At 53.5% G+C, this 16,463-nt stretch overlaps 3 protein-coding genes across 3 annotated transcripts in view; 1 reads left to right on the forward strand and 2 right to left on the reverse strand.

The window, feature by feature from the left end:
• Positions 1 to 185: 185 nt before the first annotated feature.
• On the reverse strand, positions 186 to 1,083 carry GUITHDRAFT_106597 (hypothetical protein; the record flags this gene model as incomplete). The annotated part of the gene is made up of 5 exons (XM_005834533.1): positions 186 to 210; positions 263 to 318; positions 434 to 479; positions 532 to 772; positions 984 to 1,083. The coding sequence occupies 5 exons, from the start codon at positions 1,081 to 1,083 to the stop codon at positions 186 to 188; spliced, it is 468 nt and encodes a 155-aa protein (XP_005834590.1).
• A 1,541-nt stretch (positions 1,084 to 2,624) lies between these two features.
• On the forward strand, positions 2,625 to 16,014 carry GUITHDRAFT_106598 (hypothetical protein; the record flags this gene model as incomplete). The annotated part of the gene is made up of 5 exons (XM_005834534.1): positions 2,625 to 2,651; positions 2,700 to 15,076; positions 15,140 to 15,183; positions 15,762 to 15,799; positions 15,970 to 16,014. 5 exons carry the CDS (start codon positions 2,625 to 2,627, stop codon positions 16,012 to 16,014), a joined length of 12,531 nt encoding a protein of 4,176 aa, XP_005834591.1.
• A 98-nt stretch (positions 16,015 to 16,112) lies between these two features.
• The window catches only part of GUITHDRAFT_106599 (hypothetical protein), a gene marked incomplete at both ends in the record, with an annotated part of 904 nt that continues 553 nt past the window's right edge, over positions 16,113 to 16,463 (reverse strand). The window contains 4 exons of the mRNA XM_005834535.1: positions 16,113 to 16,137; positions 16,190 to 16,245; positions 16,361 to 16,406; positions 16,459 to 16,463. The exon at positions 16,459 to 16,463 is cut by the window's right edge and continues 236 nt beyond it. Coding sequence (XP_005834592.1) covers positions 16,113 to 16,137; positions 16,190 to 16,245; positions 16,361 to 16,406; positions 16,459 to 16,463 — 132 coding nt within the window. The remainder of the gene's footprint in view (positions 16,138 to 16,189; positions 16,246 to 16,360; positions 16,407 to 16,458) is intronic.

Consider the following 16,463-nt stretch of genomic DNA (forward strand, 5'->3'; position numbering starts at 1 on the left):
AACCACCTGCCCCCCTTCTCTTGTTCTGATGGCTTCCCACAGGCCCCAAACTTCCCGGGCTATCGCCCTGACATTGCAAAGAAGTGAAGGAAGTCATTTCCTCCACGTGCTATGGCATCAATGACTTCACTGTACAAATAATCCCATGCGACATCTAGACTTTGTGAGGTGTAAACAAGAATCTTTCAGATCTCCTCTTTCTCTGCCTCTCTGCATGTCAATCATCATCAGGCGCTCGATCGCCTCCTCCTCCCTAACAAACCTCTCTGTGAAGATGTAGACGTCGTTGGACCACAACCCTCCCCGCCCATTGACGCACTGCAAGAGCCAGTTGATCATGGAAATCGCTGGAGAAGGGAGGACGAAGCAGGTGGTTGCGTAGGAGGACGAGGCGAGGGAAAGTGGAAGGTGGGGGGGAGGAGGAGGTCTATACATCATAAGGCGGCGACATGTTCTCAGCCTCTCCGAACATGTTGTACCTGCGATATTGCAGACTTTACTCTCTCCTGCCAGCCCTCACAGTCTGCTTACCTTGTGAGCATGTTCTCAGACCCTCCGCACCATCCGCCATCCTGCCCGAAAGGTCGACGAGTCAGCGGGAAGGGATAGAGGAAGGCGACTGCTCTTGCACTTGCCTGCAGGACAAACCCAGGGAGTTTTCTGTCCCATGCCACTTGCGCGCAGCTGTTGATGGGGGCACGTCTGAAGCGATAGTTGTCGTTCAGCCTCGCGTCCGTGTGCTCCAGAGACGGGATCACCCGCTCTCCTCCTCCTGGTGCCGAGAGAGCAGGTGAAAGAGGAGTTACATCGAGGAGGAGAGGGGAACAAGGACGAGGACGAGGACGAGGACGAGGACGAGGAAGACCACGAAGGAGGAGGAGCCATAGCAGGGCAAGAGCAACGAGAACAAGGGCAAGGATAGGACAAGGGCAAGGACAAGGACGATTTAGTTGTAACCCTCCTTATCCTCTTCGTTCACTCACCCATGTCCGCATCGCGATAGCATCCGACTCTCTTGTACCTCGGCGCCGCCATGGCAGTAGCAGCAATAGCAGCCAAGACCATGAACTTGAAGATGCTCATGACGACGCCAAGATAGTCAGCAGAAGAGGGAGGAGGACGGAGGCAGAGGAGGAGGAAGAGGAGGAGAAGAGGAGGAGGAAGAGGATGCCAAACAATTTTTCATGGTGGAGAAGCGTTGTCGTGATTCGATCAACCATCGAACGTTATTTCTACTTTATTGCCGATTTCATTAGAAGAGTTCTTGAATCCACAACAGTGAATCAATTAAACATTCCTCAAAAAAGCAAAGATAAATTTAAAGAAATGGTATCAGTTTGAAGTGCACAAGTTGGCAACAGGGTTTCATGAAAAGTGATCACGTGACTTCATGTAAAGTGATCACATGACTTCACATGAAGTCATGTGATCACTGTTTGGCTTTCTGATAGGAGCTGATTTCATAATTCGCATTGCGCATTGGCATATCATCATGTCGAGATTGATGCAGAGCTCCTACAAGGCTCTCCGTGCTCCGGTCAATACTTGCTGTCAGTGTCTGCATACTGAATTCTTGCAAAGAATTGCATCCGGAGCGATAGTCGTCTGCTTCTTGACAGATGTGGCCTGACATGTGTTAGCACTGTTGCCCACTGACGTATCTCAGTTCGGTCGGTGAAGGGCATGTTTTATAAGTTCTATTGGGTGAGTGGCTTGCTCATGAGATAGTTGTTTAGCAGCAGCAACAACATTGCTGCTGCTAAACAACTATTCTCGGCACGATGTCATATATTATGACATCGTGCCATGTTTCCTCACCATCTCCATACGGTTGAGAATTATTCCCAGAACCACCGGAAGTCTTGGACATCAGACAGCAACACCTCTGTTGTTTCTCGAGTCTGCTGCTTGTCAGGCTCAATCAGACCTGGCTGTGTGAGAGAATTTGACGCACATACAGCGTCGTTTCCCTGATCAGCCATTGCGTCGTCGTGCACGTTTCAAATCGAAAGGCTCCCCCCAATCTGGGTAGGTCCTTCATCTAAAATTGCTATTTCTTTCTCAGTGCACCATACATGCTTTTAAATTTTCGAAATCTATCCGTTTGGTGCGCCAAAAAAAAGATTAGGGACGCTTTGGGATGTAAAATCACGTGCGGCTCACTGATTGGCGAGGGGACATGACAATTTCGCTTGTATATCTATATAGATTTCAAATCGATTTAAAAGCGTTGGGCGACTGGTTAAAGGGGTGTCAAAAACTGACCCAATAATTTCACAAGGGCCGTTTCTGTTTTTGTAAAGCAATACTCCCCACGAAGACTCCCCATGAAGACATGTCAGTACTGTTCCTTTTTAAAATGGTCCTAGTTGAGCTGTGAAGTTTGTACCAACACCCCCTGTGACCCCCGAGTTTAGGGGGTGGTCATCATGTCAAATGTGCCCCCTACCACCTAGAAATACTGCAGCTTTGACTTGACCCCTCCTAGTACGAAATGGTCCACAAGGACCCGTACCCCCTCAGTCACCGACATTTCTCATTTTGTACCATGACCCCGAGAAGAACCTACTTTCTCTCTGCCTCCTTCAGGGCCTCCTCCTCGCGCGTGCGCTGCGCTGGACGCCATGCCCGCCCACATGCATGGGCTACAGGTGCTCCTGTTCTTCTGTTGTTGAGCTCGTATGCTGACCTTTCTTTAGGCGATCTTGCTGCTCATTCAGTTGATGAGCAACCCTTTGCATGCCGCTGTCTTCACGCAATCTGGGATGAAGTACACAGTCGCGGAAACGGCCCAGCTTCAGATGGAAGGAGGGACCTCTGATTTGAAAGCTACTGATCTCAAGATTTACTGGGGATCGCTGGGAGCGTGGAGCAAAGGGAATGATATTCTTGCGTCCAACACAGTCATCGAGGTGTATCTCCCGCGATTCACGGGAGGATCGAACCTCTTCGGTGCATACAGGTCGGACAGCTCGGAGACCAACGTCATGTGGATGAAGCAAAGTCGAGTGATTACAATATCCGAAAGCATTTCCAAGACATGGGGGACAGGTCTTCCTGTCTCCAGCCAATTTTCCTTTGAGAATGGTCCTGGGGTAGGAGGATGCTTTGGAATAACACAGGATCTCTCATCGAATGCGTTTGATCTCAAGCAGCTCAATGCAAGCTCCTTCTCCATGTGTCACTGGGACTCGCAGAAAGAGACTCTTCGTTTGCTGATGTCCTCCTCAAAGCCCATCACAGGCGTGTACATCAGCAAGGTCTCAATGTACCAGAACTACGATGTCCATGGAAAGCAGAATGGTCTGGGCCCATTGCCGCCCATCGGAGGTATTGATGAGCAGTGGTATCAGCTAGCAAATGTGGCTGTGTATCAGGCTTTGGGATCTTTGCAAGGCTGCGCGGTGGAGGCGATCAGTGACTTCCCGTCGACGGCTTGCACCAGCGATCTCCTGGTATATCAAGTTCCTTTCGATCAGTATCGGTCAGTGAGGTTCGGGACAGACCATCCCCCCATCCCTACCAGAAAAGGAGCTGGAGGCGTGGGCACCGTAGCTCCTCCCGCTTTCGTGTATGCAGCAGCGTCAGGGAACAATGACGGGCCGAACCAACCTGTATGCATCACCGTCACTCTGATCAGCTCGACCACTCTCTACTCAGCTGCCGTCAACCCAACCACCATCACCTTGACAGGACTGATTGGATCCTCGAGTGCTAGTCAGCCCATTCAGCTCTTTCAAAACAAATGTCAATGCCAAGGCTCAAGCCCTGTGCAGGACTTGATGCCTGCGAGGTTTCGAACTTCAACCACCATCAACCATGTCGGCTCAGCAGACTTCAAGGCCGACGGAACCCTGACCTTTCAACTCATACCCGGGTACTACATTCAAGCTGGAGAGGTCCTGACCTTCTCGTTTGGTCTGTTGACGGGTGGAAACACGCAGGTCTCACAAGAATTGAAGGTGTCATTGTCCGGGCAAGCGTGTCTAGCTAATGATTTCTGCACGTCATCAAAGTCAGTAGCAATCAAGATTCCACCAACTCCATTCCACTCGTCGTCGAGGATCTTAGAGGTGGTTGGCAAGAAGCTGAAGGTGTCGATGTTTCAAAGCTCAAGCGATCCTGGCTCATGGACCAACATCTTTGTGACGCTCCGGCCCAACTTCAACGTTGAGGTTGGGTCTGTCATCAGCATTCAGGGACTCTGCGGCACGCAGAGCAAGTCAGCGTACGTGACTCTAGTCAGCAACAGAATCAACGGCGGTACTCCGTTGACCGACAAGTGCACTGGCAACCCTACCGAGGTTGACCTCGCAGACTACTGGCCGGGCTCAAGGATGGATTGGAACGGAGGACCCCTCAAGATCACTGTGGCGAGCAGCTTGAGCCTCGTTGCTCAAGGTACCTACGCTCTTTCATGGACTTGGAAGAACCTGAACCTGGCTCATTCGGCGTGCTCGATGACTGTCAGCATGCTGAAAGCAGGCGATGTCGTGAGCGCTGAGGCTGTGGAGAACATCGGCAACACAGTCGGCTATGTACAAGCTCCTGGGTTTATCAAGTACAAGATCGGTCAATCTACTACTCGCCCTGACGTTGTGAACTACATTTGTGTGACGCTGAGAAGCAATTTCCGAGTTTCGACACTGTCCAATAGTCAAGGACAAAACAACTTGGCTCAGATCACCATCTCAGGGCTGCAGGGATCTCAAACAACAACAGCATTGTATTTGAAGGCTTGTCCGTCATATGACTGGAGCCTGATGCAGCTACAACCTGAGTCTGAGCCGCCAACAGCTCATTTCGTAGATAAGATAACTGGAGGAACACTTCATCGTACTTCAAGCTGGTCTTCTGGATCAGCCGTGTTGACCGTCAATCAGGATGACGTTGCAAATCAAGTCTATTATTCCATTCCTCAGCAGCAGGACATCGTGTTTGCTCTGATGCTGAAGAACCCGAAGGTCTCCAACCCCTGTCAGTCAGTCACGATGAGCTTCTCTGGTGTCGGCCCTGGCGACCACCTGGTCACACAAACAGTGAGCATGGTGCAGAATCCTGTGGATAGGGCCCTCGAGGACGGCGAGACAGACGGGGACGTGTGTGTGCTCAAGACTTACGATTACAATTTTCCTACTCGAGTGATCGCTCAGTCGACTTCAGTTGTTCAGGAGAAGAACATCATTACAGTCACGTTGAGGTCCAACATGGACCTATTGAGCTCGGTCTACAGTCCGCAGATCACCATCTCTGGTCTCACGGGAACTGACACCACCATAACATCATTGTCTGCTTCTGCCATCACAGACCAGTATTTCCCCAACATTCAGAAGTCCAGCTGGGACCATGCACGAGGCGAGCTTGTAATTACCCTCGCTCCAGGGGCCTGTCAGCTACCTGTCAAAGGTCAGCCCTCTAATTGTATGTACGCTGGATGGACCTATGCGTGGAGTTACGTCTACAGGAATGGCATTACGGAGCAGGCCAGCCCTCCAGTGTCAATATCATGTCAGTTTGCTCAAAGCAAGCTGACAAGCCCACAGCCGATGGCTTCACCAATGCGCCAAGACTTGCATGTGCTCTACTTGACGAGGAAGCTGCTCAACAAGTATGACATCGGGCAGCTGAACCCTTCTCCTGGTGCTGTCAACCCTGTTTGCATTACCTTGAGACCCAGCAAGTCTATCAGTGCCCCAACGACCTTCACTCTCACGGGCTTGAACATGTTCTCTTCTGGTACCAAAGTTGCCTTGTACGATGAGTTTGGCGTATCGCCTCTTACCAGTGGGTTGTTTCAGTCAGTGGGTGAAAGCCCGCAAGACAACTATGTGACATATGACAAGTCGACCATACAGTTTCAGCTGGCTCCGTCACAATCGCTGCAGCAGGACATCAAGTACAAGTTTTGTTTCCAGCTCACTAACTCGAAGACAGGGCAGACGACTTGCCCTCAGGTCTCGTTGACAGTAGCTTCAACATCAGCTCCTGCCGTGTTCCAAGGAGCTCAATCGTATCTCTGCTCGAATGACATGACCAGGAAGGTCAGCGGCTACACTTCTGAGCCGTCAGGGTGCGCGGGCTACATATCCGATCGCAAGTTCATCTCGTCCAACATCAGGTCGGGGTCGAACGTGACTGGCAGCACTGTCTGGTTGACGATGGAGCTACAGCCTAACTATCCACTTGCCTCGGGTCAGACTATCACCGTTGGCTCGTTCGTGAGCATGAAGAATGCTGGATCTTCGGACATTCCATGTACGATAGTTAGGAACGCGCAGGTTGTCAATGCCGTTACCAATCAGCGTTCTAAAGGAATTGTACCTCCCGCTGTGTTCAACAGCGTATGCAAGTACATTGACAACACGATTCAGATCTCCTGCACTGGGGCTTCAACGCAGTACTCATCTTCCATGTACGACCCGTTCTACAATCTGAATGCTCGACGATCCAAAGGTTTGTACAAGGTGGAGGTCACAGCGGGAGGGTCGGGGTATCAGTCTGCTAGTGTGATCATATGTGATGTTACGCCTGGAGCCGAGTTCTGGACGATACCGGCATGCACAGCTGCTGGGGTAGTGTTTGCTGCGGGCACCTCTGCTTCAGCTACTGCCAACGTGATCTCCGGTGCAGTGACTTCTATCAGCCTGACGGCACCTGGGTCAGGCTATACGCTCCCTCCTCAGGTTTTTATTGTCGATCCCTCGGGCTCAGGGAGCGGTGCTCAAGCCGAAGCCTTCATTTATGATCACTCTATTTACACAGTTCAGCTGCAGCTGGTGAACCAGAACACTGCTGCCAGCGCTCAAGCTTTGACCGTTACGTCGGGGTCGTCGTTTGTGTCTGCAACTCTTGACAGTGGATACGAGGTGCAAGCCGAGGCTAGCTTGCGGATCTCAGAGCAGACCAGCTCAGAGGTTGTCTTCACAGTCACTCCCGAGCAAAACCTGTACGAGGGCGACATGCTGCTTGTCAACTTGCCCGCCTATGACGTTGTCACTGGTCCCATCTTTGGCGTCACCTCCTCTCCCAACCCTGCCTTCACCACCTTCGGAACGCAGCTGGAGTGGGAGCTCAACTACCACCAGGAGAATAGAGCTCGAGCATATGTCAGCAACGGCTGGGTGGCAGACGGAAACAGACATCGGTCAGGGGACGGAGATGTCGACGGTCTGTTTGTGCTCTCGCCTGATGATGATGGCTACAACAAGAACAAGGACCTGTGCTGGAGCCGAGTGTCTTGCCCCTGGGGTCTACCAGACAGCAACGCCCTCTTCGGGACATCGACGACGCTGATGCTGACGAAGGTGACGAACGGAGCCTCGTCGTCTCTGGGATACACGCAAGACATCTGCTACAGAAACAGCAGCATCAACCTGCTTCACCCTTCGGACTATGTCGGCATGCAGCTCAGGTGCCGTAACAATCAGCACACTGTGACGGCCGGCGGTCAAGTCACGAGCGTGCGAGTGCGACACGGAGGCCTAGCGGTCGTCAGCGGGAAATACTCGGAGAGCTCGGGTGTTTCAGGCGCTGCCCCTACATTCGTGGCATCTGGAGCAACAGACGCGGCGACGGGGACGCTGCTGTACCAGGTGGTGGGAGTACAGTTCATGTCGGGCAGCTTGTTGGCAGCTGGGGACAGCATTGTCTTCGATTCTACCTACCAAGTGCTGCCGGCAAACGCTACCGTCTCTTCTCTGTACAACAGCAGACCAGCTGTGCATGTCACTGCCTCGGGCCTGTACTCTGGTTATCCGTTTGCAACTGTGTCAGGGAAGAACACCGAGTTGCGAGTGCTCGTGACTGTGGCGAGTGCGAGAATAACGTCTCAAGGCAGCGGGTATACTGCTATTCCCTCTATCTCCACCTCTCTCAAGCCAGGCGTCGCCTTGCCCGCCGCAGTCCAGCAGCTTGAGCTACCTCTGTTTGATGTTTCCCTTACCAACGTCACCGGTACGGTCATTACCCAGTCTATCCTCGACTACATCCCAGCACGACAATGCTTCGTGGTTGCAGAAGAGTTCCCGACGTCGTTTCTGAGCGACTGTCAGGTTGCGCCCAAGGAGCAAGTTGGTCGATACACCGGCATGACGGCAATGATCGGATCCAACGAGTACGTGATCAAGCAGGGAGCAGGTGGCGTCTACTGGGTGACGGACCTCAAGGGCAACAAGCCCAGAAGCATCGACCTGTCGAACAAGCCCTACACCATCTACACTCAGATGCAGCTGCAGGTGGCGAAGGGGAAGTGGATCAGGCAGGGCGAGAGCATTAGCATCAGCATTCCAAGCTACAGGTTCCGGTCGGTTCCAAGCGATACGAATGCGTTCATCACTCGCTCTACTGACGATGCCTCCAAGACGATCAAGGAGAGGACTAGATTTCAGTTTGCCTCTCCCATTAGCTTTCGAAACGTGAGAGTATCGGGCTCAGCTGCTTCGCGGATGCTTCTGTTCGGCGGAGGCATGTCATCAGGCGACAGTTGTACCATCCAAGGAAGCGACATCGAGGGACCGCAGGCCACGGACGGGCTGACGGTCAACAACGCTCAGACTATGACAACCGTCGGAGGGAGCGAACCTGTTTTTGCTCCTCCTTCTACTTGGGGCTCTGGATATCTCCGACCTGCGAGCTTTTCCGGCACTTGCACGTCCAGTAGGAGCTTGTTGGGTGTGTTCATGCTCGAGGGGCAAAGGACGGGCATCGAACGGATCGAGATTGTTACACCTGGAACAAGTTGCAGCGCCAACGTCCAGGTAACCATCTCCAGTCCGGACAGGGACAGAGTAACGGATGGGCTGACCAACACTCCCGTGTGTCCGTCCGACAGCTCTCTATGTTCTCAGGCTACAGCAGTCGCAACTGTCAGCGGAGGGTCCATCACCAGCATCGTCCTCACCAACGCCGGCAGTGGGTACTTGCTTGCCCCTGTAGTGACTATGACCAACCCCAGCACCAACACTCCTTGCGACGCCTTCGCCATCGCACACTTGTCGCACAACTTCACCTCCCGTCTGCGGGTTACAGCAGACCCAAACTTGATGATGTATCAACCCGAGCGAGATCATTTTGACTCCCTCACTGGCCTCCACTCCTCCGTCTTTGCTGCCGTCTCTCTCTACAACCGATATGATGCAAGAAAGTCAAACGCCGAGGTCGGAACAGGATACGTGAGTGCGATAGTTGTGACGTCGCTACCCCCCTCCACCTGCATAGGACCCATCACCATCGAGCCTCCGCCCTCAGGCAGGACAGCAAAGGCTCGGACAGCAGGCAACGGCGGCATCGCATCGATCGAGGTCATCGATGGAGGGTACGGGTACGAGTATCCTCCAGCTGTCAGCTTTCCATGTGGAGGAGGCAGTGCTCGGGCTATTCTAGGCTTCACAACTTCAGACGTCCACATGGCCGGGCCAAGAGCCTCCTCCTACACAGGGATGCAGTCGGCTCTGCTGACATCATCGTCCAAGGCTCCCGCCTTCCGTTTCTCGATGGACTCGCCAGTGGTAGTCGGCTTCAACAAGGCTTGCAGCACTGCAGTCACGCAAACGATGCTGAGGGCAGGCGCCTCGTGGAACAGCTCTCGAGTTACTGCAGTGACCATCCCTCAGCAGGGAGTCGCAGGGTTTGCGTTTGGGTTCACAAGCGTGAAGATAAGTCCGTCAGCCATCAACACCAACGGTCTGGTCGATGCTCATGCCGACGCCTTGGCGGTCCCCACCTGGTCCTTTCCTGCCTCGGGGTCGAGGCTTGTCAACGGGGAAACTGGGATAGTGCATTACAATGGACCAACGGCAGTGACTAATCTCTTCAGCTGCGATCAGTCGGTGCTGGTTTTCAGCCCTCCGCAACGAGGAGGAGGGCAGGTGTTGAAGATTAAAGTCTCTCAAGCTGCGGGAGCAAGCTTCCCGAGCTACGAGATCGTACAGCAAGGTCAAGGGTATGCAAACATCCCGATCGTTGTCGACATTGAGTTCAGCGTCGGAGGGTCAGTCAAGAGCTACAGACAAGACTACGCTGATCTGAGCAGCAGCCAGTCAACACTCTGCAAGCCCTCCTTCTTCTCCTTGAACACGGCATACCAGGGAACCAACGTCTACTCGAGTTTTGTCATACCCTCAGGCACAGGGGCACAGCAGACAGGTCTGACTCTCGACGGAGCTCTCATCACCCGTGAGGGGTACGGATACCAAAGCTCTGGCTCCATACCCATCGCGACCTTCAGCTGCAGTGGATGTTCCAGCAGCGCATGTGCTGACAAGGACGCCAACTCCATCGCCAACGAGCTCTGCACTGCCTCAGACCTCAAGGTGGAGGCGACAGTGAGCAGCGAGTGCTCGGGCACCTGCCTGCATTCAGTAGCGACCAGCGCCTTCTTCTCCCCCAGCAATCGCGATGGGCTGCAGATCTGCTCGCCGGCAAATGGAGCTGGAGGAGACTACAGGACCCGCAAGACGCTGCAGATGCGCGTGTCGAGCGGGCCTTCGGCGTACTCCAACAGCAACGTCTACACGGCTCGACGTAGCCAGGGCTTTCAAGGCCCACGAGGCTCCTTGATCTTCAAGATCACAGCCAACGAGACTTTCGCGTCGTCCTCCCGCTGTCAACCTCCGCGCGTCATCGTTGAGCCTCCCTCCTCAGGAGGAGTGCAGGCAGAGGTCGTGCTCGACTACATCGACACAAGCCAGGACCCCTATTCCAACGAGCCGTCTGCGAGCTCGACAGCAGCCAACAAGGGCTTCACAGCAGATGCTGCTCCCTACCAGTACGTGCTCAGAGTCATCAACGCAGGATCCGGGTACTTGACCACTCCGAGCATCAGGGTCGTCGATTCTCCCGTGTCGTTGCCCGCATGTCCAGCTCCCACTATCGGAGCATACCCAAGGAGCGGGATGGTCGCATCCAGGGTCGAGCTTGTCAGGAACATCTCCCTACCAGAGCTTAAACAGGGAGGCGCAAACGTTCAACCGACGTGCAGCAGCGGGGCGTATGTCGTCAAGACTCTTTGTCCGGGATCCAACCTCTGCACAAGCGCCTACTCCAAAGCAGAGTTGAACCCGCTGCCCTCATGCTCAGCCTCCTCGCAATGCAGTCCATGTGCTACATTCCCTTGCCCCGCCAGCACCTGCGCGGCAGACAACTGTCCCTCCTACCTCTCGACAGTTCTCGATGCTTCTCTCTCAAGCGTGGTCGCTGATGAGGCCCTGGCGTCCATCGGGTGGGATGCTCGGACACAGCAGCCAGTGCTGCTCAACGCGGGCTTCGGCTTCTCTCCTAGCTCACCTAACCCGCTGAGGCTCGAGTTTCCCTCGGATTCAGGACAAGCGTATCCATGCGCGGAGATCCTTCTCTACTTCACCGACAGCCCCAGCTCAGAAGCGCTTCAGCCGGGCCCTCTCTACTGGCCGGGGGACTTATCTTTTGATCAGAGCTCGGTCCGCAACCTCGCGGGGCAGGTTACCGCAGTCGACTATCTGTTTAGACCCGCCTTCATCAACGCGGTCTTCGGGTCCTTCAGCAGCTTCCCCGTCACGACTCTTGTGGCTCTCAGAGATCAGTCGGCTCGTAGACTCCTCCAGACCTCCAGGTCGGCTCTCCTGATAGTGCAGTCAGTGACCGGGTTCAAGGTGGGCGACTACCTCCGACTCGTCGATGAGATCCTCCTCGTGGACGCGATCAGTGTCGAGCAGAACTCCCTCGCGGTTACTCGAGGCGCGTTGAACTCCAGCATAGCCTTGACCTTCAGTGCTGGCACCGTTGTCAGGACCTTCAACCCCGGCTCCGTGCTGTTGCAGAGTGTCCCAAGGAACGCGACAAGCATCGATGTGTCAAATACAGCCAAGTTTAGGTCGGGCAGATACATCCAGGTGGAGAAGGAAGTCATGTACGTCACTGCCGTAGGGGCCTCGTCGCTGACTGTTCTTCGAGCACAAGGAGGGACCATCGCGTCTAGTCATGCCGCGTTCAAGGCGGTGGGCTACGTTCGTCCCTCCCAGCAGTATCCCGTTGTACTGGTAGAAGCCGTCACAGCCAATCAAACCTCCATGTCTGTGTCGGACGCGAGCCTTTTCTTCGTGGGGGCCTTGATCAAGGTGCTGGAAGAGTCTATGGCAGTCACTTCGATCTCCGGCAACCAACTCACGGTCAAGCGAGCACAGGAAGGAACATCAGCTTCATCGTACCCGACACAAGTGCTAGTGAAGTTGACAGTTATCTCGCCGAGCGTGAATTCTTCCGATTCGTCAGGCGCTTCCGTCTCCATCGAGGGGGGTGTGCTCCAAACAGCCCCCTCCATCATCTATAGATCAAACATGGTACTGCTAACTCATCTCAGCTCCAGCGACACTGTTCTACATGTGCAGGACCCAGTGAAGGATACCAACTCATCCGGCTTTCAGCCAGGCGACTATCTTCTAATATTTAACTATTACGTTTTGAACTACGAGGCGATGTTGGTGTTGAGTGTTGAGACTGCTACAGTATCGCAGTATCTCTATCAGAACCTGACGGTCGAAAGAGGTCAGTTTCAGTCATATGCACAAGAGTTTTTTCAAGGGGTCTCGGTGAACCTTCTGTTCAACCCTCGTGTCCTTGAGCAGGATATCACTGACACGGGCACGCACGCGAGCTTCTCCAACACCTATGGACTACAATCCGGAGATCTGCTGTGGACGTTCCCGGCCAATGACAACGCTGGAGAGATAGAAGTGATGGAGTATCAGTCGGACGGTAGTGTGCTCCGAGGCTTGATCCCTGACTGGGCTGGGAAGTCACAAGCTACCACCGTGTCAGCAGGAGCGCTTGTGCAGACTGTTGCTGAGCCTGCCTACCTCAATCCTCCGTATTGTACCCACGTCAATAACAGTTTAGTTAGCATGTCAAGGACATCAGATTTTGCAGTTGGAGACAACGTGAGCGATGGGCATACAGTTTACAAGGTGACAGCGATCGATGCAGCATCAAACAACATCACTGTAGAAAGTTTGTACTTTGCAGGTACTCCTTGTGGTAAATACGGCTTTCTGGTCAAGATTGAGGGTCTGAGACTCCTCAGCTCGAGTTTCACTGTCTCTCGCTCATTTGACCCACTTGCTGTCTACACTATCTCCTTGTCCACTCAAGTCTCTGACTTCTACTCCCCGGGAGACTTCGTGTGGATAGCTGACGGGAGCACGTCAAGTTATGCGATGTTTCAAGTTGAATCTGTTGGAGATTACTCTCTAAATGTAGCTGTATTCACCGATTCGCTTGGCAGTACATTCAACAAAGACATAGCAGTCTTGTACAAGTACGAGAGGTTTGACGTCATCAATGGTGCCGCACTGTCTCCCGGTGACAGCGTCTTGTTCTCGTGGAATACCTGGGGCGGGACAGCACAAGTCATTTCATCCTCTGAGAACCAAGTACGCCTCAAGTTCACCTCAGGAAGGTATAACTCAGACCTTCGTGCTTCATACTTTGAGGATATGTTTCAGACCTTTCAGCTCCTACCAGTCTCGAAGAAGAGCTACGCCAAGTCAAAGCTTGCTCTAGCCGTTAACTCGAGCGAAACGCGCGTCATTCTCTTCGACGCCTCTGGGTTCCGAGTGGGCAACAACTTCATTATCGACAACGAGATCATGACCATAGACAACATCAACGGCAACCTCCTTCAAGTCTCTCGAGCTCAAGCTGGCACCGCTGCTGCCCCTCACAACCTCGGAGCAAACATCACATGGACCGCTCCCACCTCCACGACGTCATCACCAGTGTCTTCTGTTACTCCCCTGACCCGACGCAGCGAGCACCTCAGGTACATCTCAGAGCTGGGCTCCATCACCCTTCCGAGCTCGATCCTGCAGGCCTCCAGCAGCTATCAGGACGTGTGGGCTATACTTGATCATGAGATCATTTTGATCCGGCAGCCCGCCTTAAACATAGTCCAGGCTTCTGACCGCGGACTGAGAGGAACGGTAGCAGCTGCTCACGTGACCAACACGCCCTACAACATCCCCAACGCGCTCTTCTCCTGGCAATTTAACGTCAGGTCAAGCTTGCTTGGCTCGTCGGGCTTTTCAGCTTTGCCTGTCTACAGCATGAATGCTGCTGGAGTGATCGCATTGTCCGGAGTCCATGTGCTGTCGGGTGGATCCGGAGTCTCAGGTCGGCCATCCTTCCAGCTGAGCACCAACAGGTTCATCGACAGCGATGCGCAAGGACAGTCAGTCGGAGGAGTGACTTACTCATACCGTCCTCTGATCCAACAGACTTACCTTGGGGTCGACCTCTCCAACAAGTTCACTCAGAGACTGATCAGACCCAATCTCAATTACCCCGTGACCTACCAGCCCTGGAGGTTCCCAGCAGACCCTCTCTACTTCCAGGACAGGATGGACGGGTTTGACCCGAGCTCGGACAGCTCCCTCCTGTCTCACAACGGCTCCAATGCCATCAACGCGAGCTCGCCCATCCCCTTCGAGCCAGGCTCACCAGTGTTTGTGCTCGACTCCTTTGGTCAGATGCTGGGCGATCAGGCTGTACCCCATCAGAGCCTATCGGTGTCCGATGGTGCGGCATACTCCTACTCCATCACCAGTAGACCTTCCGTGCTGGACTCTACCTGGAGCAGCCCCGCCTTACTCATCGTGTCGACTTCGTCGGCTACTACAGCAGAAATCTTCTTCAACGACACTGTAGCGGGCTTATACTCTAACGGACAAAAGAATGCCCTGCTGTCCTCCAGCAGCCGGATGTTTGCATGGAAGACAGACCCACGCAAGCTTGCTGTGCACGTCGGAGCCGTTGGAACAGGGTTAAACACAGCAAGTGCGAGCTCGTCGACATCAGCAGGAGGTCAGAACATCGGAGCCATCATTGGAGGCGTCATCGCGGGCGTCGTCGGAGCAGCTCTGATTGGTTTCCTTGCCTACAAACTTATCGCACCTAAACTTGTCGCCAAGGCTGTAGACGAGGTGATTGTGCCCGTCTACCTGCCTCAGGCGTATCCTGCCCTGCCCGTAGACTACGCTACAGCAGCTCCCATGCCAATCAGCATCAGCACTCCAGTCTATGGCCAGCAGCCCTTGGCTTACGGCATGTAGGGGAAGGCAATGGGACTTGATGATCCGGCAGGCAGCAGCAGCTGCTGCCTGCCTTGTAGAGCTCGATACGAGCCTTCGATTCTATTGAATGATAATAAAGTAAGTAATACCGGTTATTTCCGATTGAATTAAGTCGCCTCAAGCGCAGTGCGATGATGGAAGAGCTTCATGGAGAACTCATAGCGAAACAATCTCATTTAGTGGTACACGAGCGAAGCTTTGTCCTCGACTCTCACTGATACTGGTAGTAATCTCCTGTCAGACTCATCTAACCCTGACTTTCTTCATGTCCTCTACCCCTTGGTCGGGCCTCGATGTGCGTACCTGTACAGGCTTCGGCGTGTTTTCATCTGATGGATGGTGAATCTGCCACTCACCTAGTCGATAGCCAATCCTGAGACCTAGTGACAGCCTCCTATTTTCTTACTTTTCACCAAGATCGAGATGAAGTAGGAGGCATCTTGAAGATGAAGTAGGAGGCATCTTGAAGATGAAGTAGGAGGCATCTTGAAGATGAAGTAGGAGGCATCTTGAAGATGAAGTAGGAGGCATCTTGTTCTCGTGGACTTCGCTCGTGTCACGAAGTAGGTGTTGATTTGAATCTGAGCTAGCAGGAGTAAAACATATGAAATGGTACACACTGACGCGAGGGCATGCACTTCTGTCTGACTGTACCTCTAGGATACGCTTATCTCAATGCACAGGACCACAGAAGAACGGTGAGTCTCAGAACGTTGCTTTTCTCTCCACCGCCCTGGCTGAATCTCCCTTCTCCTCAACGTCCTCGTTTGACTTTCCTACGTTGGCTTTCTACCTCTTCAACCTCCTGTCTCAACTGTCATCATCCAACCACCTGCCCCCCTTCTCTTGTTCTGATGGCTTCCCACAGGCCCCAAACTTCCCGGGCTATCGCCCTGACATTGCAAAGAAGTGAAGGAAGTCACTTCCTCCACGTGCTATGGCATCAATGACTTCACTGTACAAATAATCCCATGCGACATCTAGACTTTGTGAGGTGTAAACAAGAATCTTTCAGATCTCCTCTTTCTCTGCCTCTCTGCATGTCAATCATCATCAGGCGCTCGATCGCCTCCTCCTCCCTAACAAACCTCTCTGTGAAGATGTAGACGTCGTTGGACCACAACCCTCCCCGCCCATTGACGCACTGCAAGAGCCAGTTGATCATGGAAATCGCTGGAGAAGGGAGGAGGAAGCAGGTGGTTGCGTAGGAGGACGAAGCGAGGGAAAGTGGAAGGGGGGGGGGAGGAGGAGGTCTATACATCATAAGGCGGCGACATGTTCTCAGCCTCTCCGAACATGTTGTACCTGCGATATTGCAGACTTTACTCCCTCCTGCCAGCCCTCACAGTCTGCTTACCTTGT

The sequence above is a fragment of the Guillardia theta genome (genome assembly GCF_000315625.1).
Source record: "Guillardia theta CCMP2712 unplaced genomic scaffold GUITHscaffold_25, whole genome shotgun sequence".
NCBI lineage: Eukaryota > Cryptophyceae > Pyrenomonadales > Geminigeraceae > Guillardia > Guillardia theta.